Here is a 21,717-nt window from a genome sequence, read left to right as displayed (position 1 = left end):
AGGCCATTTAGCAACAGTACCATGTTACAGCATCTCTGCACTAGCAGTGTGTTTGCAATAATATGAAGATTCATGTTCTATGGGAAGTTTAAGAAAATGTCAAGTTTGAACAGTTGGTTGTCTATACTCTATAACTATTAAAATCATGAGGCCGTCACACACACACAAAAAACGGGGGTGCAACAAAATGTTTATTTTACAGTTACATCTAGCTCTGTTAGCCAGGGGTAAAGGGACACACAGTTACATCTAGCTCTGTTAGCCAGGGGTAAACCCACACAGTTACATCTAGCTCTGTTAGCCAGGGGTAAACCCACACAGTACAAAATAACACCTGTAAAATCACCTTCAAATAAAGAGGGAAAGAGAAGTGACACTGGCAGCCTTGTCAAACGTTACCCATAACACAACTGACAACTAAATGTATCAAGAACAGGTTTAACCAGTAGACTGTAAAGAAAAGGTTATAGTGGCCAACACATCACCTCTGCTGTGATGATCAATATCCTGCTACTGTTAGCATTGCTCCAGTCAATGTGTGATAACATTTCTTAGGTCAAATCAAAAACACAAATCATTTGAATAATTGAGACCCAGCCCTGAGATTTAGACATGAAAACAATATTACAAACCAAACCCATTTATACAACCATGAAAATAACAATCCAAATGCCCCATCTGGTACAATGCATAAGTTTGATTAAATAAAGCAACTGTGACAATAAGGAACAGCAGAGCGTTTGGCGCTCATTTTGCAAAGTATGATAAATTCAGGTTCACTGCAATACATACAAAAAATAAACAAAAACGACAGATGGCACAATATAACCAGATATGGAGGTAAGAAGAGGTTTTTATGTGTAGCTAGCTACATTCCAATAGCCATACCACTTAGAATGCATGCCCAATACATTGCTTCATTCTAGGTGCTATACTAATGTGGATATTGGTGCAGACACACACACACACGTGTGTCTCCTGCTGTGAGGAATCCTCTCCCGGGGAGCGGCCTGCTGTAACATTCACCGTCACCACGGTTCGCTCTCCCTGTACAGACTTCACAGGTCTCAGAACAGCACTGCGTCTACTACTTCACTACGGAAAAGTACACACAGAAACTAACCACCAGGCAGCACAACCGACATTAACCAACCACGGTGACATCTCTAAATGTACAGTCTATCAGACCTGCTTGGTTTACATTCGAGCTGCCCTGGTTAGTGGTGTGGATGTCCAACAGAAAGGCAATGTACTGGACACACACTGATTTGTCTTTGCAACAAAGTCGGTGAAAATGAGTAGGACAATCTAGAGGTCTAGTAGCAGTGATAAGGCTTTAGGAGAGTTCAGCTCAGGGTTCGACTTCAGACAAACAGGTGAATGGAGAAGGTTGAAGATGACCATTCTGACCAAATCAACAGCGACTTGGTAAAGGTTGATGTAAAGCCCAAAATGTGGTCGATGGTTAGAAACTACAGACTGACTGTAGCGCTTCTGCCTATACTTGTTGGAATTCTACAGACAGGGGTAATCTAAAATCAAGTCAGTTTACATCATGTGACGGTTGAATGGTCCTAGCATGTGCCCTTGTTCAAACAAATAATGCATGTGTAAAGTATTGTGAGTATTGGCTTGCATTCTCATTGGAAATGTAATTCTAGAAGAGAAATAAATCAATTGTGTCTCAGTAAAAAAAAAAAATCAGAAGAGGAAAGCAGATCAGATGACCGGTAATGAAGGTGTGGACCAATCACTTCAGTCCCAGACAGCTGTGAGATAAATACAGGAATGGTGTCAATGGAATGAAAACAGATGAACAAGTTCTCTCTACTGACGATACCAACAACTATGTGGGGCAGTGCCTGAATTAGATGCTACAGGCCAGGGTGAGTCTGCTTTGGAGATCATACTGCAGCCATGGCAAGTGCCACTCCAAAGTGCTTTCAGCGACTTCCATCCTCTTTAGAGGAAGTACAGTCACAGGATGAATGAACAATACACACAAGCTACAGTTCCCTCAATTCTTCATATCCACTATACAAATGTGCTGACAAAACATAGTGCAAGTAAAATCAGTTGAAATGTACACCTTGCCTACTTCCGCCCACTGTAAATCAGAACTAAAACTGGTATGGTTTTCATCACATAAGAATAAACCTGTCAGTCTCGTAGCAAAGTATGGTCTTTATGAAAAGATATTATCAAGTACCTGTATTGTAATCAGAAATGGTTCTGTAGAGAAACTCGTGGTTGATCTAAATACGAGACCATTCTGCACTGTCTCCACACGACCCCTATGCGACCATCATTTCCTCTACCAAGTGGAATCTTTAGCATTGGTTCTTACTAATAACTTAAGACACAAACTATGGAAGTCTGTTCGGGTCGTTGCATGTCAAAAACACACAGGTTAAATAACCCTATTTGACCCGTCAAATAACACGACCCAACCGGCCTTCAATAACAAACACCTCCAGGTCAATTGCAAAGTAAAAACAAAAGCAACAAGATTCCCAAAAAAATAAATAGGCAATATATAAATCACATACTTACAAATCTTACAAAATTAAATATCTCCAATTTTATTGTCAACATCTCAAATAAAAAAAGGGGAGAATCCTTTTTCCTAATAAATAATTACAACGCAATAGCACGTGTTTAGCACGCCACTGTAAGCGAGGTGAACACATCTCTCTTCTGATGGTAACCTTGGCTTTGGGCCAAGAGGTGACTCCTCTGTTCAGTCATTGGCCCATCTAGCAGCCTCCGTAACCTGTCCAGTCCCATGAGAAGGACAGAGGTAACAGGACATTAGGACAGCCGTGGTCTTCTGCATAGTCTGTGCAGCGCAGTGTATCACTTGAAGGCAACAGAACAAGTAGCAGGAGTAGCAAGCCAGCTTTCAAATCAGAGGACAGCGTTCCAGTGTCACCATGGTTACCGGGCTCATAGGAGAAACCCTGTGGAACACCCTGAAACGGAAGAAATTCAATTTTTTTTAAAGAAATGTTTCCAAACAAAGATATTTAAACATTTAGCACTTCATGATTTGGATATACACAGGAATGCCCCACTACCATCATTGTTATTAAAGAATGTTACAATAATGTGTGACTCGCGCACAAACAGGTCAGTAATGCTGAATTTCGAGGGGACAAAGACCAGAAGAGAGGTGGTGCTGTTGTGTATAACGTAACAGAACCACTGACCATGTGTCCTGGTTGTGTCACCTGTCATCTCTTCTGTTCCCAGGAGGGCCTTTGAATGACTTGTTCTGGGGAGGAACGCGTATACACAAAATCCCAGTGAAAATAAAAAAATATAACACTGAAAGTAGATCAGTGTACTGTACAATACTAGCAGTGGCTAAGGGCTGGAGAAATCTAATCCCAATGTTCATTCCCTTCTGGTTTTTCCAGGGACTGTGTACAGTGCCTCCAGAAAGTATTCACACCCCTTTACTTTTTCCACATTTTGTTTTATTACAGACTGAATTTAAAAATGGATTGAGATTTTATGTCACATAATGTAAATGTGTATTTATTAAAAACGTTTTTTTTTTTTACCAATTAATTAAAAACAGAAAGCTGAAATGTCTTGAATCAAAGTATTCAACCCCTTTGTTATGGCAAGCCGAAATAAGTTCAGGACTACAAATGTGCTTAACAAGTCACATAATAAATTGCAATGACTACCTCATCTCTGTACCCCACACATTGAGTGACCTTACAGAGATATATATATATATATATATTTTTTTTTTTTAAATTTTACCCCTTTTTCTCCCCAATTTCGTGGTATCCAATTGTTGTAGTAGCTACTATCTTGTCTCATCGCTACAACTCCCGTACGGGCTCGGGAGAGACGAAGGTTGAAAGTCATGCGTCCTCCGATACACAACCCAACCAAGCCGCACTGCTTCTTAACACAGTGCGCTTCCAACCCGCGCATCATCGCGCACCAATGCGCCGGAGGAAACACCGTGCACCTGGCCACCTTGGCTAGCGCACACTGCGCCCAGCCCGCCACAGAAGTCGCTGGTGCGCGATGAGACAAGGACACCCCTACCGACCAAGCCCTCCCTAACCCGGGCGACGCTAGGCCAATTGTGCGTCGCCCCACGGAACTCCCGGTCGCGGCTGGTTACGACAGAGCCTGGGCGCGAACCCAGGGACTCTGATGGCACAGCTGGCGCTGCAGTACAGCGCCCTTAACCACTGCGCCACCCGGGAGGCCCTTACAGATAATTCTATCGAGCTGTGAATATCAACCGTAGACGACTCAACCACAAAGAACAGGTAGGTTTTCCAATGGCTTGAGAAGGATACCCATTGGTAGATGGGTAAAAAAAAAAATTACCTGACATTGAATATATTTTTGAGCATGGTGAAGTTTTTAATTACACTATGAATGGTGTATCACTACACCAGAAAGGATAAAGTGTCCTTCTAACTCAGTTGCCGGAGAGGAAGGAAACTGCTCAGAGATTTCACCATGAGGCCAATGGCGACTTTATAACATTTACAGAGTTTAACGGCTGTGATAGGAGGAAACTGAGGATGGACCAACAACATTGTAGTTACTCCACAATACTGTCCTAATTGACAGAGTGAAAAGGAGGAAGCCTGTACAGTATACACATTTATATTCCAAAACATACATCCTGTATGCAACAAGGCATTCAAAAGTAATGCTGCACAACAAATAGGCCTGAATACAGAAGTGCTATGTTTTGGCCAAATTCATGGACACATTACTGAGTGCCACTCTCCATATTGGTCAAGCATAGGGGTGGCTGCGTCATGTTATGGGTATGCTTGTATTCGTTAAACACTGGAAGGTTTTTCATACAAATAAACATAAATGGAGCTAAGCTCCGAAAAAACTATAGAGGAAAAGCTGGTTCAGTCTGCTTTCCACGAAACACTGGGAGATTAATTCACCATTCAGCAGGACAATACATTATCTAACCCTTATTTTACCAGGTAAGATGACTCAGAACATTTACAGCAACGGCCTGGGGAATAGTTACAGGGGAGAAGAGGGGGAATGAATGAGCCAATTGGAAGCTGGAGATGATGAGGTGGCCATGATGTTATGAGGGCCAGATTGGGAATAACCTAAAACAAGGAGTTGCTTACCAAGAAGACAGTTAACTTTCCTGAGTGGCCGACTTACAGTTTTGACTTAAATCGCCTTAAATCTATGGCAAGAAGTGAAAATGGTTATCTAGCAATTATCAACAAGCAATTTGAAAGAGCTTGAAGAATTTTGAAAATAATTAAATGGTCAAATGATGCACAATCCAGGTGTGGAAAGCTCTTACAGATTTACCCAGAAAGACTCACAGCTGTAATCACTGCCAGAGGTGCTTCTACAAAGTATTTACTCGAAAACATGTTTTCACTGTGGGTTACTGTGTATATAAGGGTGAGGAAACAAATCTATTTAATCCATTTACAATTCAGGCTGTAAGTCAATGCTGAACTGAAGCCATACTTCATTTTAGCGATGTACAGTAAATCATAAAATGGAGGATTGATAAATTGTTGGCTTCATGCCAGCTTCAACTCTTCCACAAAGACAATATTTGTACAATACAGTGAGACTGAAATCACTGACAACGAGAGAGAGAGAGGAGAGAGATCGGTTTAGTAAGGATCAAACCTAGCAGTCACTTCAATTAATCAACCATCCATACCTTGTGCTTGGTGCATTTCATGGAGAAGTTCTCTTCATTGAGGACACAGTCTGTGGGGAGAAGAATGCTTGGATCAATAAAGACAGTGATTCATCAGATGGCTCAATAGCAAACAGCAGCCGAACCAGCTCCCACACACACCAACAGGCTACAGATAGGGATAGGTTGTAACAGAGAGAGCTTGCAACACACACCTCCGCTTAGAACAGCCATTTACAGAACATACAGGGCACGTCCGTAGAGCTGGGGTGCCCATACTGTTATTGAACCACAGTATTAGGCCTAACCTTCAACTGAAACACCCCTCTACCAGACTGTGGAACATGGCATTCGGCACACAAAATAGACAATCAGGGAACGTTGCTGGATGTCTGTTTGAATAAGATACAGATATAAAGCAACATTATGATAAATCACGTCTCAGAAAATACTACGAATATTATCAGTCACTGAGGTGGCTCAAACTTTTGGTCTGACTGCAACCAAGTCCCATTTGAATGCCTTGGCAACAGACTGCAGGTCCTCTGTAGTCTAACGCTCTTCTAGTCCAACACTCTTCGTGGCAAAACGTTTTGCAACGAAAAGACGAAAACAAGCGTTCCTTATTGGACAAATTCAGGTCCCTCCCCATTTCAGCCCGTTTGCTTCCCGATGAATATACCCGTGTCTCGGCTACTAGACTAGGCTTGGTAATGTTTACTAGGAGAACTGGGCGCCATCAGTCAGATGTTGTAGCAGCTAGTGACAGGCTGGAGAACTAATAGGTGTCAACACAGCAGGGAGTCACTATACACACAATCCTGCATTAGAATCATGGCAGACTTATGTGAAGACCCAGTATACTCCCTAGTCCTGGATGCCTGGTTGAGATGCTTCCAAATGCCATCCTTCCCTCCTCTGGCACAAGTATAGGAACTGGGCCCATTACTAAGCAGAAGTAGAAGAGTCCCAAGCTAGGGATGGGGACAAAGAGGGGGAGACTCACCTGACTGTAGAGAACACCTGTAGTGATACTTGTTGAGGCATCCTTTGAAGAAGCAGCCCAACATGGCACCCGGGTTATGGCAGTGAGAACATGTCTGAAAACACTAAATATCATTAATTGGTTGTGTTCCAGGCCAAGACCAAAATACAAGCTGCTATAATATTTTTACATTGCTAAACAGAAGTCTGATACTATTACACACTTCTACAAAAACATGGTAAAAGTCCAATTGTAAAAATATGTCTAAAACAGACATATTCCCTATGGGAGATAAAGAACACTACATACAGTGCAGTCAAAGTATTCAAACCCCTTGACCTTTTCTACATTTTGTTACGTTACAGCCTCATTCTAAAATGGATTAAATACATTTTCCCCATCAAGCTACACACAATACCCCATAATGACAAAATTGAGATCAGGGCCATCCTATTTCCATTGATCATCCTTGAGATGTTTCTACAACCTGATGGAGTCCACCTGTGGTGAATTCAATTGATTGGACATGATTTGGAACGGCACACACACCTGTCTATATAAAAGGTCCCACAGTTTACAGTGCATGTCAGTGCAAAAACCAAGCCATGAAGTCGAAGGAATTGTCCGTAGATCTAAGAGACAGGATTGTGTCGGGGCACAGATCTGGGAAAGGGTACCAGAAACATGTCTGCAGCATTGAAGGCCCCCAAGAACACAATGGCCTTCATCATTCTTAAATGGAAGAAGTTCGGATCCACCAAGACTCTTCCTAGAGCTGGCCGCCCAGCCAATCTGAGCAATCAGAGAAGGGCCTTGGTCAGTGAGGTAACCAAGAACCCGATGGTCACTGTGATGGAGCTCCACAGTTCATCTGTGGAGATGGGAGAACCTTCCAGAAAGACATCCATCTCTGCAGCACGCCACCAGTCTGGGGCAGTAGGTAGCCTAGCGGTTAGAGCGTTGGGCCAGTAACCGAAAAGTTGCTGGATCAAATCCCCAAGCTGACAAGGTAAAAATGTTTTTCTGCCCCCGAACAAGGCAGTTAACCCACTGTTCCCTGGTAGGCCGTCATTGTAAATACAAATTTGTTCTTAACGGAATGGTCTAGTTAAATAAAAGGTTAAGTACATTCAAAAAAAATAAAGAAATGTAATGGTAGAGTGGCCAGACTGAAGCCACTCTTCAGTAAAAGGCACGACAGCCTGCTTGGAAATTGCCAAAAGGCACCTAAAGGACTCTGACGATGAGAAACAAGATTCTCTGGTCTGATGAAACCAAGATTAAACTATTTGGCCTGAATACCAAGCGTCATATCTGGAAGAAACCTGGCACCACGATGAAGCATGGTGGTGGCAGCATCATGCTGTGGGGATGTTTTTCAGTCAGGGAAAGATTAATGGAGCAAAGTACAGAGAGATCCTTGATGAAAACCTGCCAAGACAACGCAGGAGTGGCTTCGGAACAAGTATCAATGTCCTTGAGTGGCCCAGCCAAAGCCTGGACATGAACCCGATCGAACAACTCTAGAGACCTGAAAATAGCTGTGCAGCGACGGCCCCATCCAACCTGACAGAGCTTGAAATGATCAGCAGAGTAGAATGGGTGAAACGCAGGAAATACAGGTGTGCCAAGCTTATAGCGTCATACCCAATAAGACTCGAGGCTGTAATCGCTGCTAAAGGTGCTTCAACAAAGTACTGCATCATTATTTGGTATTGTGTGTAGATTAGAGGGGGAACAAACTATGTAATCCATTTTAGAATAAGGCTGTAATGTAACTAAATGTGGAAAAGGTCTAGTGGTCCGAATACAACGTATACACCCCAATCATAAATCAACAGAGACTCAATTAAACAGAGGCACATCTATTCCTGGGCTGCAAGACTTAAACTTACCGTCTCCTGACCCACCTTGAGCGCCTCTTCCAGACCGTAGACCCTCCCTTTCACCAGGAACACACCTGCAGACCAGATGCTACAGTCCTCGTGGAGCCAGTACTCACACTGGTCTAGAGGCACCACAGGGGGGCTGTACCAGTCCTCTACTGCAGCCTCAGATGTAACCCCAGCCCCATTCTCAATCCTGGCCCTCTTTGCTGCAGGGCTGCCTGAAGGGTCACTGTTGCTAGCCCACCTCCCCAGCAGGCCCTCTTGGTTCAACCGTGGACCTGGTTTGTGGGGCCAGGGGACCCCCGGGGGCCGAGCACACTTTCTGCCCCGGCCTCTCATGCTGCAGGATGAGTCAGAGTCACTGAAATCCTCTTCTTTGAGGCCTGGGGTCCTAGTAGGGGGTTTAGCGCTGGGTCTGTTTCCCTCTGGGTAGTAGGGCCCGTGGAGGTCCCCCAGGTCCATGGCGTTAGCCGAGCCTCTACAGAGGCAGCAGACCAGGGAGCTGTGGTATTGGCTATGGGTGGAGATGCGGCCCAGCTGGAGGCAGGAGGTGGAGGGTACAGCCCCAGGGATGAAACCCCCAGACCCTGAGCCTTCAGCCTGCTGTTGCCCCTGACCCTTCTTCTGCCTGGGCTTCTCCTCCTCAGGGTAGTTGATGACAGTACAGTTGGCAGGGGAGTTGGAGGAGGGTTTAAGGCCCATGTGGATGAAAGGAGAGAAAGTGTCCCTCCTCATATCCCTCTTCTCCTCCTTGTAGTTGACATATTTCAGTTTTATCTCAGGCTCCTGAGGGGAGAACATAGCGGAAAACTTTCCCAGTCTGGGTTTCTTCCGTTTCTTCTTGGGAGCAGGGGTCACCTTCCCTGTTTTAGCTGTGGGAGAAGATGCTTCCCTGCATGCAGTCTTCACTTTATGCTTCCCAGGGCTTTTTGGAGATGTTTTAAGTGGCGGTGATACAGTCAGTACATCCACCTCAGAGGGCTCGGGATCTGCAAAGGGTGGGCTGGAGGTTTTTGGAGATGTACTGTGGTTGTGTGGAAATTTGGAAAAACAGGCGTGTTCAGAATCTGACGTAGACTCTTTACAACTGTCTGTGTTCCTGTTAATGCTATCCAGACGGCCCTTCGTTGCGGCTGCCTTTACTTTAGTCTCTCCCTCTGAGCTAGATGCTGCTTTATTCTGGACTTTCTTCTTCCCTACAGATGAGGTCTGTTTGTTAGGACTAACATCAGCTTTAGATGGACTGCTCTGAGTCTGGGGATTTGTCAGAGGCTGGGTTTGGGTCTTTGAGGCCTTGGGCTTCTTAGTGGATACTTTATACCAGTTAGGGTTTATGTTCATCACTATGGCCTCTAACCTTGTTCCCCTGCCAGAGCGAGGGGGAAGTTGTTTCCTCTCAAAAGTCCTCTGCTCTGCCTTTGCATTACCATTCAAGTGAGAAGCAGTAGTCTCATTTGGTTTCTTTTCTAAAACCTCTGGGAGAGTGCTCTTGTCTTCTGTCAAGTCAACAATAGGCTCTGAATCTGCCTTGGGTTTATGTCCTGGCTGCTGGTAGTCCTTGCTGGTATCTAACATTGGTGCATTATCACCATCATTTTCAAAGCTGGGTGAGCAGGAGGCCTGAGGCAGAATGAACACATTCTGTACGTCATCCAGTAAGATGGAGGGAGAGACCGTGTCCCCCAGAGGACTGATATACTCCCTACTATGAGAACACAGGTCCCTGGGACTCATGCTGTCCTGGATGAGGACAGGCTCCTCCGTTCTAGATGAGATGAAAAGGAGAACCTCTGAGTCAGCCCTCTGTCCTTCCTCCACCATGTCTGTAATGAGAGGCTCTGGAGAGGAATCAATACATATTGCAGAATTAGACCAGCTGCTGCTGCTGCTACTCCTGCCATTCTGCAGTCCTGCATTGTCGTCTGTGTCCTGAGAAAGACTGTGTTCGATTGAACTCGCTCTCTGATGAGGATTGTATTTCTCCACGCTTCCATTACTGTCAACTCGACTGCTGTTGATTTCATGACACTGCTGCATCAGACACACCCCTGCCACATTCTCAGCCATCACCTGGGCTGGAGGCATAGAGTCAAACATTTCAGACTGGGGCGCTAAGCCCAGAGGCCTGTCCATCTGCTGCAGGTAGCCATCCATTGTTGAGAACTTGCTGATTGACGGTAGGCCGTAGAGAGAGGAATGGTGAGAGAGAGAGTCATGAGTGGAAAATATATGAGACCTGCTTACATAAGAGAGGGTGACTGTAGTGTTGGAGAAGGCATCGTTCGGCTGGATCTGGTCTCCTGGTTGAAGCTTGTGGTTGGGGTCAGTTTCTGGGAAGGAGAGTCCCTTGCTGCTCCCAGAGCCTGGGTACCAGCTTGGAGGCTTGACCACCTGCAGGGCCTCCATGGAGTTGGCTTTTACGAGGCAAACCTCACCTTTCGTGGTCAGGTCTATGGCAGCAGGGAGGCTACGGGTGGAGGAGAGGTCTTGGGGCTGTAAATCAAAGTCCCCCGGTGGTTGCTCCATAGCAACTGAAATTGAGCAGAAATACAGAAATGTTGACATTGTATTTATTTTTGCTGACCTCAGTGGGAACATGATTGGATATAGGTCAAGATTGAGTTCCATCTAGCCTGGAAACCTGACAATGAATATCTTTGAATTCTATGTCCGGCATAAATGAGAGTTTGGATCAAGAAAGTTTCCTCTTTACAACCCCTACAAGCCAGAATGTTAAATAAAATTATATTTTTCACTTAATTTACCAGTTGTCCATGCGGTTGGTCCTTTTGCAGGTAGGAATAGGAGACAATATCCACAGTAAAGTATAATTATGTCAACTTTTCAAAGCGCATGCATACTTCCCGAGCTCATGCACATGTTTATATAGTTCAGGTGATAAATCTGAATGCACTACCAGCACTTGAAAAGTTGACACTTTCTTGGGGATATATTGATTCACAATCCTACCTCCAAAAGGACCAATCGCACAGACAACCGTTAAAGTTAACATGTCATGTTAATCAAGGTTCTGGCTTGTAGAGGTAACGTTAATGAGAGGAAACTTTCCTGATCCAAACCCTCATTTATGCTCGACGTTCAATCCAACGCAATTCAAGGTCGGGTCTCCAGGCTAGGTTCCATCATCCAGAAGCACATTTGCCAGCAGTGGATTTTAACTTTCGTTGTCTATCTTTCTAGCTAGCTAACGTTAGCTATATAGTAATTTATCAACAACTAACTAGCTATATCAAATAGATTAGATCATTTGCTAACTAGAAAGTTAAATGTGCCCATCTTCAGTAAAATCTCCGAAGTGCAAACGTTCAGTGTTCAAAATTACAACACAGAAGTCAGACCTAAAACCTAAAAGGTTAACTAACGTTTCCGTTGGCTGTCAAAGTTCAGTTTCCCGTACTGTTGAAGATCAGTGTTAGTGTCCCACGAGTTACTGAACAACCAAAGCAAATACTGAACAACCAAATTGCACACTAGCGTGTAGTGACCAAGCTGAACTGGAAAAAGTGGTCAAATCAGAAGTGTTTGCTAGAAATGCAACAAAATATAGTTAGTGTTAAGAGAAAGTAACAAGTTGACAGCTGGCTTCGAAACCCTCTGCCCTCTTACAAACGAACAGAACGTATGTTTAGCTAGTTAGTTAGCTACACTCACCGGAACTGGAATGACAGTTGACAGGCGAGAGCTATTAGTCCTGGATTACCTACATGTGTGTGTCTTCACTCAGCCAAATGTGAAGGATGATCGTGCCACTACAAGAACAGTTAGCTACTTCGCTAGTTATTACATGAACCATACATGACACGTTCACTTAGTAAACAGGATAAGTGCTGTTCTGGTTATCAAATGTAGCCAGTCCGCGATGTGCTACGCCAAAATTAGATAGTTAGCCGCGTACCACAAACTGCAGCTAGCTAATGCTCTGCTCTGGATCTGACATGACAAGTTAATTTGTAAATGATATGGCAACGTTAGCTTATTGTGAAACAATGGGTGGATGGCTGGTGGCTATCATAATACAATACTTTAACATTTGCTGGATATAGTGCCACTCAGCTTTGGGGATAGATCTCCCCGCACATAACGGCGAAGTGATGCATCTAGCGAATATAGCTAGCTAACTACCCTCGTTGACTTATTCGTGGTTAGCTAACTTGCTAAGCTAATTTGCTAAGCTAACTTGCTAGGCCTTTCATATGAAACAAAAGAGCGAGCATACTGCGCTGCGGGAGACTGAAACTTACCCAAACGGGAAGGAGTGGGGGGGCTTTAGAAACGTCAAATTCAACAGTGAGTCCCACCCAACATCTCGTTCAAGACCCCATCTGCTAGTACCTGAAAACGCCAAACTATATCTTTAAAAAAAAATCCACTTTTGTAAACGGGATATAAAAAAAAAGAAAAAGAAAAAAATCCCTGGCTGTAGCTACTTTGCTACTCTCCGCGCGTGAGCTGCACTTCAAGAACAGCATTTGTCAGCTGGCGAACACAGTGAAGCATTATGGGAAGGTAGGAAAGCGGGCAGCGTTCAAGACATGAATGTTGACTGGAGTGATTACTGAGCTCTTCAGTATCGCCATTCTACTACCAATGTTTGTCTATGGAGATTGCGTGGCTGTGTGCTCGATTGTATACACCTGTCGGCGACGGGTGTGGCTGAAATAGCCGAATACACAAATTTGAAGGGGTGTCCACATATATACAGTGCTTTCGGAAAATATTCAGACCCCTTGACTTTTTCCACATTTCGTTACAGCTGTATTCTAAAATTGATTGACCTGTTTTCCCCCCCATCAATCTATACACAATACTCCATCAAGACAAAGCTAAAACATGTTAAGAAATGTATTACAAATAAAAACTGAAATATCATATTTACATGTATTTAGACCCTTTACACAGTACTTTGTTGAAGCACCTTTGGCAGCGATTACAGCCTCGAGTCTTCTTGGGTATGACGCTAGAAGCTCAGCACACCTGTATTTGGGGAGTTTCTCCCATTCTTCTCTTCAGATCCTCTCAAGCTCTGTCAGGTTCGATCGTGACTGTTGCTGAACAGCTATTTTCAGGTCTCTCCAGAGATGTTCGATTGGGTTCAAGTCCGGGCTCTGGCTGGGCCATTCAAGGACATTCAAGACTTGTCCCGAAGCCACTCCTGTGTTGTCTTTACATTGTGTTTATGTAACAGTATAGCTTCCGTCCCTCTCCTTGCCCTTACCTGGGCTCGAACCAGGAACACATCGACAACAGCCACCCTCGAAGCATCGTTACCCATCGCTCCACAAAAGCCGCGATCCTTGCAGAGCAAGGAGAACAACTACTCAAGGTCTCAGAGCGAGTGACGTCATCGATTGAAACGCTATTAGCGCACACCTCGCTAACTAGGTAGCCATTTCACATCGGTTACACTTAGGGTCGTTGTCCTGTAAGAAAGGTGAACCTTCGCCCAAGTCAGAGGTCCTGAGCGCTCTGGAGCAGGTTTTTAATCAAGGATCTCTGTACTTTGCTCCGTTCATCTTTCCCTCGATCCTGACTAGTCTCCCAGTCCCTGCCTCTGAAAAACATCCCCACAGCATGATGCCACTACCTCCATGCTTCACCATAGGGATGGTGCCAAGTTTCCTCCAGACGTGACGTTTGGCATTCAGCCCAGAGTTCAATCTTGGTTTCATCAGACCAGATCATTTTGTTTCTCATGGTCTGAGTCTTTAGGTGCCTTTTGGCAAACTCCAAGTGGGCAGTCATGTGCCTTTTACTGAGGAGTGACTTCCGTCTGGCCACTCTACCATAAAGGCCCGATTTGTGGAGTGCTGCAGAGATGGTTGTCCTTCTGGAAGTTTTTCCCATCTTCAGAGGAACTCTGTCAGAGTGACCCTCGGGTTCTTGGTCACCTTCCTGACCAACACCTTTCTCCCCAAATTGCTGTTTGGTTGGGCAGCCAGCCCTAGGAAGAGTCTTGGTGGTTCCAAACTTCTTCCATTTAAGAATGATGGAGGCCACTGTGTTCTTGGGGACCTTCAATGCTGCAGACAGTTTTTGGTACACTTCCCCAGATCTGTGCCTCGACACAATCCTGTACCAGAGCTCTACAGACATTTCCTTCGATCTCGTGGCTTGGTTTTTGCTCTGACACACTGTCACCTATGGGACCTTATATAGACAGGTGTATGCCTTTCCAACTCATGTCCAATCAATTGAATTTACCCCAGGTAGAAACATCAAGGATGATCAATGGAAACAGGATGCACCTCAGCTCAATATCGAGTCTCATAGCAAAGGGTCTGAATACATAATGTATTTTATTTTTTTATAATTTTGCGAACATTTCAAACAACCTTTTTTTCCGCTTTGTCATTATGGTGTATTGTGCATAGATTGTTGAGGTAAAAAATACATGTAATCCATTTTAGAATAAGGCTGTAACGTAACAAAATGTGGAAAAAGTCCATGTCTGAATACTTTCCGAATGCACAAGTTATTGATAGGAAACCTACAGTAGTATATGATTGCAGTCCTCTCACATCTGAATTGTGCAAAGTCTAGATGATCAATGTAATTTAACTACATACTAATACTACATAATGCTGGTTAGTTTAATCAGTTTGGAAAATGAGTAATACAGTGTAGTAGATGAAAACAATGAAAAGACAGGGTGCAAAAATATTTATTGCTAATAAACCTGTTGTCAGTTGGTGTACATTGGCTGTATATTTACAATAGTAGAGTACAGAGGGAATGCCATGTGAGACAATAATCCAAAAACATTTAAATAAATACAAAGAGATTGCCACTGAACAAGACTACATACAAACCAAATCCTCCCATACAGCTGGACCAATAAGATTACAGAGAAGGAAAACAATTATATAAATGTATATATTTATAGTATAATCAGCAAATCCCATCCATAATGTATTTATTCAGCAGTCACCTTCCAGGGGTAATTTAAAAATGGTCCTGTTTCAGAAAACATATTCTATGATGTTAATATTAATCATATACAAGCCAACAACTCAGACAATGGAGGAGCAACATCCAACGTAGCAGATAGTTTACTTGTACAATGATGCAGGCAAACATTTTCTTTCCATAGCTTGTTTACTGAGCCAGACATTAATCTGTGCTGAAATGATAAGGGGGTGGAAAGAAGAATTAACATGACCTCACCTAGCATAATACGCAGGCCTGAAGGCAGGATTGTTCCTACGGTTTGCTTACGCAAGTAATTATCCCATCAATATGCAAGTAATTATTCCATCATTATGTAGTTGTGTTTAGCCATTACAACATTACACTTATTCCTTCGGCTATTCACACAGACTAAGGAGTTAAAACAGTAGCTTACACAGCCATCTTTTTTTAGTGTCTGCATGATAGATGCTTCATTAAAAACAGTATTTACAGTAAGACATGGCGCTGGAAACAGAAAACAAACAAAATGTCACAGTAACTGAAGTGCATGGAATGTTGAGCCGAGACATAAAATTCAATCTTCATACCATGTTTTTTTGAATATATACGATGTGTGTGGTGACCAGTGTGTTTCTAAATAAGTCATTCCCTAGCTAAAATATAGTGGCCTTTCTAAACATGCAGCAGGGTGGGTGGAGCGGTTCAACGCAGGCGACTGTCAGAACTCCTTCAAGTCTTTGTCAAACAGATGGAGTCGCTGCTCGGCCGTCAGACCTTCCTTAAGACTCTGGAGACAGAGAGAGAAACAGGGAGACAAAAAAACAACAACTGTTAATGACCATGGCCAGGTTTGATTGTGACTTTAAAGTGGACAGGACTGAATCATTGAGGAAGCCGATTGATGCAAACAGAGAGGAGTATCATCAATGATCCACACAGAGACGTGCACTCATTTCTCTCCTTGGTTAAAGTGATATTTCTCTGTAAGGTCCCAATGGCAGCAAATTTAAAATAAAAAAGGTGATCCCATTCAAACCCACTAACGATGTGTGATTTTGGCATCCTGTTCGTTGTAGTCTGGTTGGGTAAATTACCTAAAGGAGAAGGGTAGGCCTATAGGTCCTCAGGCAGCCCTAGCTGTCCCAGGGCATGTCACGAGCCACAGACTGAGGACAGAAGGGGGAAACACACCGGCATGTGAGAGTAAGAGGTGAAACACACCTCACCACACTTACCAGGTTTCCTGACACGTGTTGGTACACTTTTTTCTACATCTGATAGAACCAGTCTAACCCATACTGAAATATATGCACAAAGGAATTGTTTCAAGGTTTTAAGAGTAATATAACAAAACTGCTGCATCCTCATAGGCCCAATAACCCTCCCAATAAAGTACATTCACATGCTGGGGAAGTAAAAAGTTGCAGTGCAATGCAGTAGTTAACCAGAAGGTGGCAGTGTGTCACAGGTCAATGGCACTTGGCTCCTACTGAACGGTCTCCATACACAACCTTCAGCTGCGGGAAACTTCTCCTCTACAGTGTAAATCAATTTAAGATGTTTTACTCGGGTGTTTAGAAGACGTACCTTTGACCTCATGGTGCGCTCTGAGCGTTTTGCGGCAGCAGCCGCCATCTTGAGAATGTCAGGGTTGCTTTTGGACTTCATGATATCTGATGAGATATCAGACAGCTTCTTTAACGACAAGTCATTTGGAAAAAGGGGCTAGTTGCAGCTTCTGAACTGTATACTATAGACACTACTGTAATAAATAGACTTCTCTGGCTGCTTGTTGAAAGGGGGTCAGTGTGTTGCCGGTTGGAGACCGTCTGGACTATATTTGACATTAGATCATTTCTTATGTAAATTCAGAGACCAAATTAAAATTGAGGCATTGTAGCACATTGGTCATGACCAAAACAACCACCAACCAATCAAAAGGTTGAACGCTCAGAGGTAATAGTACTCTGTGTAAGGAGAAAAATGGTCAGTGTTCAGGGCAACGGTATGTGTCCCAAATGGTACCCTATTCCCTATGTAGTAGACTATGTAGGGAATAGGGTGTCATTTATAGCAAACATATGGAGTAGAAGGATATAAAGTCTTCTATATTCCTACCGTATCCTCCTGCCCTCTCCACCTCCTCCAGTGAGGGTTCCCCCAGTGCCTCGTGGGCCAGCTGCAGCTGCTCTCTGAGCCTCCCCAGGTCTCGCTCTGCTTTGGCCTTCACGATGCTCAGTTCTGTGTAGATGTCCTTGTATTTGTCCGTTGCATACTTCTTATCCTGGCGGGACGAAGGATACATAGTTTAGGGTGGTTGGGTGAGGAATACAACCTCAGCATTAAAAAAATGAGAAAATAGTATAAAATACATTGAAAAACTATAAAAAGCAGTTGTAGATAACTTGGGTCTCGGGACTAACTCTTTGGGCGACCTGGAGTTCATCCTTCAGAGAGTTGATCTCCTGTTTCAGATACTGGACCTCCGACTCCTTCACCCTCAACATCACCTGGCAAGGAAGAGGAAAACTAAGATAGTGGCAAATTTCAGCTGTGCATAAAGAACTGTACCCTTTTGACAAACAGGAAGAGTCTTGGGTTCACCTGGAGAGGAGCTTACCTCTAGCTCGTACAGTTCCTTCCCATGTGTAATGTTGCAGGTGTTTCCACCCCCGTCTTCAGTCGCCATAGAGCGCATCTTAGTGATCTCTGCAGCTAGACGGTTGTTCAGCTCCTACAGACACAAGGCACATTAGGTGTCATGGTAAGTGTGAGGACTATTATCAGGGTGTGTGTGTGCCTGGGTGTGTGTGTGTGCACCTGGTTGTGTGCGTTGAGCTCCTGGTTCTCCCTCTGACACTGTCTGAGGGCCTGTCTCTCAGCCTCCAGGGCCTGGGCCAGGTGGGCATTCTCCAGACACTTCTGAGAGTACTGCTCTGACAGCACCTCGATCTCCCTCTGGAACGAACACAGCTCCTCTCTGCAACACGGGGGGGGGGGGGGGGGGGGATAGAGAGTGAACACAGGAAAACACTCGGTAAGTCAGACCATACAAGGCAAAACACTCACCCAATCAATACCATACCTTTATATTTGCAACACTCAGGACACTCAACCAAAGACCATGCTGAGCTCTCTTTTCCCTCATAATAGCTGACCAAAGGAAATAGTAGCACAGAGCATAGAAAACTCCTTCATTTTGTAGGGTGGGTAGGGAAACGCCTTGTAAGGAGCCAGGTTCTGAAGGGGGAAATTACAAAAACTCCTTCCTTCATATTTTAGTTCTGGCCAGACACTGGAGTGGTGCTTCAATGTATCTAGAGTCTAGACAAACCGAGCCAGACTGCTCCTAATCAGTTCCTTAATAAACACCAGACAGACTGATGAAACGCCCTTGGCCTGACAGAACTGGAAATGTGTCTGTCTGCAATTCCAGCCTTGGCAAGATCACTAGCCGCCACCGCAGTTTCAGGTTGCCCTAGTTACAGCTGGCAAGGCACAGACAGTCACATTCACATACGGGCTTTGCCCAACCCTTCATTCCCATGGCTCTGGGTTGGGTTTGAACTTGAATGAAAAAGACGGCATTGCAAAATTCAGTTATTTATCTTGAATATCCCCATTTTGACAGATGGACAACTTTTCCCCCCAACGCTGTTTTGCTGCTTAAACTGATGTTCATAATATGCAATGACAGGACATCTGCAGTTACACCCGTGACTGAGGTGAACTATGTGTCATGTGATATCATGACCTTTGCAGATTGGGCAGGCGAGGAGAAATGCCTTCACACGTCATCACAACTAATTATCAGCCCAACACGTATAAACTCAGAGACCTCTTCATAATGAACAGAGCCATTGACGAAAATAGGAGATTGTCGAAAGGTATCGAAATAAATCCAAAGAATATATTTATTACTGTAATGTAAAGCTGGCAATTTCTCATGTCTCGACCGCTACGTCTGGAAGTAGTGCACGACACTCGCCCGACAGTTTCCCTCCCCTCCAAGCAGGGCAGTACAAACAAAATTGTCTTGTGGAGCCCAACACTCTTGACAGTAAAAATCATAACAGATCAACGTTTTTGAAACAGCTGAAATGTATAGACTGTTTCCTTATATTTGAGACATGTTTTGTTGAGTTTTTATCGTTAATTGCAGTAGCAAAAAACAAAACGGTCAATGGTGCTTGGCTGGCTGCACTGAGCCATGTAAAACAGCTGATCTCAACTCCCCAGTGAATTACCCACGTTTTCAGTCAGAATGTGCTTTTACCACACGTAAGGACTTGCATGATATTAATAAAAATGAAGCCTGGTTTGTTCTAATGGGTGTAAGGTAGGTCTACTTTACTTTTATATCCGTGTTAGAGGGGTAATTACTCATTTTTGATGGGCTAACGTTACTTGATGAAGCAGGTTGTTAGCTTTACCTAGCTAGCTAGCAGTAACTGTGCTTTTGCCTTGAAACTAAAATGTTATGAGTGAATGGACGAGAAAATAAACCCTTTAACTGTCTGCACATGCTTGTGAATTATTGCATTATTCAAGAGCATAATGTGGTGTGATTGCATTATTCAAGGGTGTAATATGATTAAGATGGAAACTTGCTTGCATAGTTGAATAGTTTGTTATGTGTACTGGCTAGAGGCTATAGTGGGATATTTACAGTAAATTTTAACTGCAGGCCCCGAACCCTCTCTCGGCAAATGACATTCCTTTGCTAATGTAAATAGAAAATGTATGTAAATTGTAATCTTGTTGCGCTGCCTATGCTACAACTCTCGTCAATCTGTATAGGCTCAGAGACTCAGGCCAATTGAAATGATTGATCAGCTGATTTAATTTGAGGAGATCAGCAGTAATATTTGCATATTTATACCACTTTCTTGCCAGTATACCCCATATATACAGTGCCTTGCGAAAGTATTCGGCCCCCTTGAACTTTGCGACCTTTTGCCACATTTCAGGCTTCAAACATAAAGATATAAAACTGTATTTTTTTTGTGAAGAATCAACAACAAGTGGGACACAATCATGAAGTGGAACGACATTTATTGGATATTTCAAACTTTTTTAACAAATCAAAAACTGAAAAATTGGGCGTGCAAAATTATTCAGCCCCCTTAAGTTAATACTTTGTAGCGCCACCTTTTGCTGCGATTACAGCTGTAAGTCGCTTGGGGTATGTCTATCAGTTTTGCACATCGAGAGACTGACATTTTTTCCCATTCCTCCTTGCAAAACAGCTCGAGCTCAAGTGAGGTTGGATGGAGAGCATTTGTGAACAGCAGTTTTCAGTTCTTTCCACAGATTCTCGATTGGATTCAGGTCTGGACTTTGACTTGGCCATTCTAACACCTGGATATATTTATTTTCGAACCATTCCATTGTAGATTTTGCTTTATGTTTTGGATCATTGTCTTGTTGGAAGACAAATCTCCGTCCCAGTCTCAGGTCTTTTGCAGACTCCATCAGGTTTTCTTCCAGAATGGTCCTGTATTTGGCTCCATCCATCTTCCCATCAATTTTAACCATCTTCCCTGTCCCTGCTGAAGAAAACCAGGCCCAAACCATGATGCTGCCACCACCATGTTTGACAGTGGGGATGGTGTGTTCAGGGTGATGAGCTGTGTTGCTTTTACGCCAAACATAACGTTTTGCATTGTTGCCAAAAAGTTCAATTTTGGTTTCATCTGACCAGAGCACCTTCTTCCACATGTTTGGTGTGTCTCCCAGGTGGCTTGTGGCAAACTTTAAACAACACTTTTTATGGATATCTTTAAGAAATGGCTTTCTTCTTGCCACTCTTCCATAAAGGCCAGATTTGTGCAATATACATCTGATTGTTGTCCTATGGACAGTGTCTCCCACCTCAGCTGTAGATCTCTGCAGTTCATCCAGAGTGATCATGGGCCTCTTGGCTGCATCTCTGATCAGTCTTCTCCTCGTATGAGCTGAAAGTTTAGAGGGACGGCCAGGTCTTGGTAGATTTGCAGTGGTCTGATACTCCTTCCATTTCAATATTATCGCTTGCACAGTGCTCCTTGGGATGTTTAAAGCTTGGGAAATCTTTTTGTATCCAAATCAGGCTTTAAACTTCTTCACAGCAGTATCTCGGACCTGCCTGGTGTGTTCCTTGTTCTTCATGATGCTCTCTGCGCTTTTAACGGACCTCTGAGACTATCACAGTGCAGGTGCATTTATACGGAGACTTGATTACACCACAGGTG

General features: G+C 43.8%; 2 protein-coding genes across 7 annotated transcripts in view; both read right to left on the bottom strand.

Annotated features, from left to right (window-relative positions):
- Nucleotides 1-173: 173 nt before the first annotated feature.
- si:dkey-94l16.4 (transcription factor 20) lies at nt 174-13,072 on the bottom strand. 4 transcript variants are annotated; one of them, XM_029684938.2, is made up of 6 exons: nt 12,817-13,072; nt 8,561-11,085; nt 6,687-6,789; nt 5,702-5,751; nt 3,210-3,274; nt 174-2,972 (listed from the first exon to the last, which is right to left on the bottom strand). In XM_029684938.2, exons 2-5 carry the CDS (start codon nt 11,078-11,080, stop codon nt 3,227-3,229), a joined length of 2,721 nt encoding a protein of 906 aa, XP_029540798.1. In that variant the 5' UTR covers nt 11,081-11,085; nt 12,817-13,072; the 3' UTR covers nt 174-2,972; nt 3,210-3,226. The 4 variants fall into 4 exon arrangements, with proteins under 4 accessions (XP_029540798.1, XP_029540800.1, XP_029540799.1 ...); XM_029684940.2 differs by having other exon boundaries at nt 6,687-6,780; nt 8,576-11,085; XM_029684939.2 differs by having other exon boundaries at nt 6,687-6,780; nt 12,817-13,071.
- Nucleotides 13,073-15,220: 2,148 nt separating this feature from the next.
- Nucleotides 15,221-21,717, bottom strand: part of mprip (myosin phosphatase Rho interacting protein) — a 66,031-nt gene continuing 59,534 nt past the window's right edge. For 2 of the 3 annotated variants that reach the window (XM_029684935.2, XM_029684937.2), the window contains 6 exons: nt 18,305-18,464; nt 18,105-18,218; nt 17,908-17,994; nt 17,603-17,768; nt 17,072-17,157; nt 15,221-16,271 (listed from right to left, as the gene is read on the bottom strand). In XM_029684935.2, coding sequence (XP_029540795.1) covers nt 16,203-16,271; nt 17,072-17,157; nt 17,603-17,768; nt 17,908-17,994; nt 18,105-18,218; nt 18,305-18,464 — 682 coding nt within the window. In that variant the 3' untranslated portion in view covers nt 15,221-16,202. Of the gene's footprint in view, nt 16,272-16,578; nt 16,651-17,071; nt 17,158-17,602; nt 17,769-17,907; nt 17,995-18,104; nt 18,219-18,304; nt 18,465-21,717 lie in introns of all 3 variants that reach the window. The other variant, XM_029684936.2, reaches the window with a different exon arrangement.

This window comes from Oncorhynchus nerka, linkage group LG16, assembly GCF_034236695.1.
Source record: "Oncorhynchus nerka isolate Pitt River linkage group LG16, Oner_Uvic_2.0, whole genome shotgun sequence".
NCBI classification, from domain to species: Eukaryota; Metazoa; Chordata; class Actinopteri; order Salmoniformes; family Salmonidae; genus Oncorhynchus; species Oncorhynchus nerka.
Note: the sequence above shows the minus strand (reverse complement) of the source record. Positions and strands in the feature narration are given on the sequence as shown.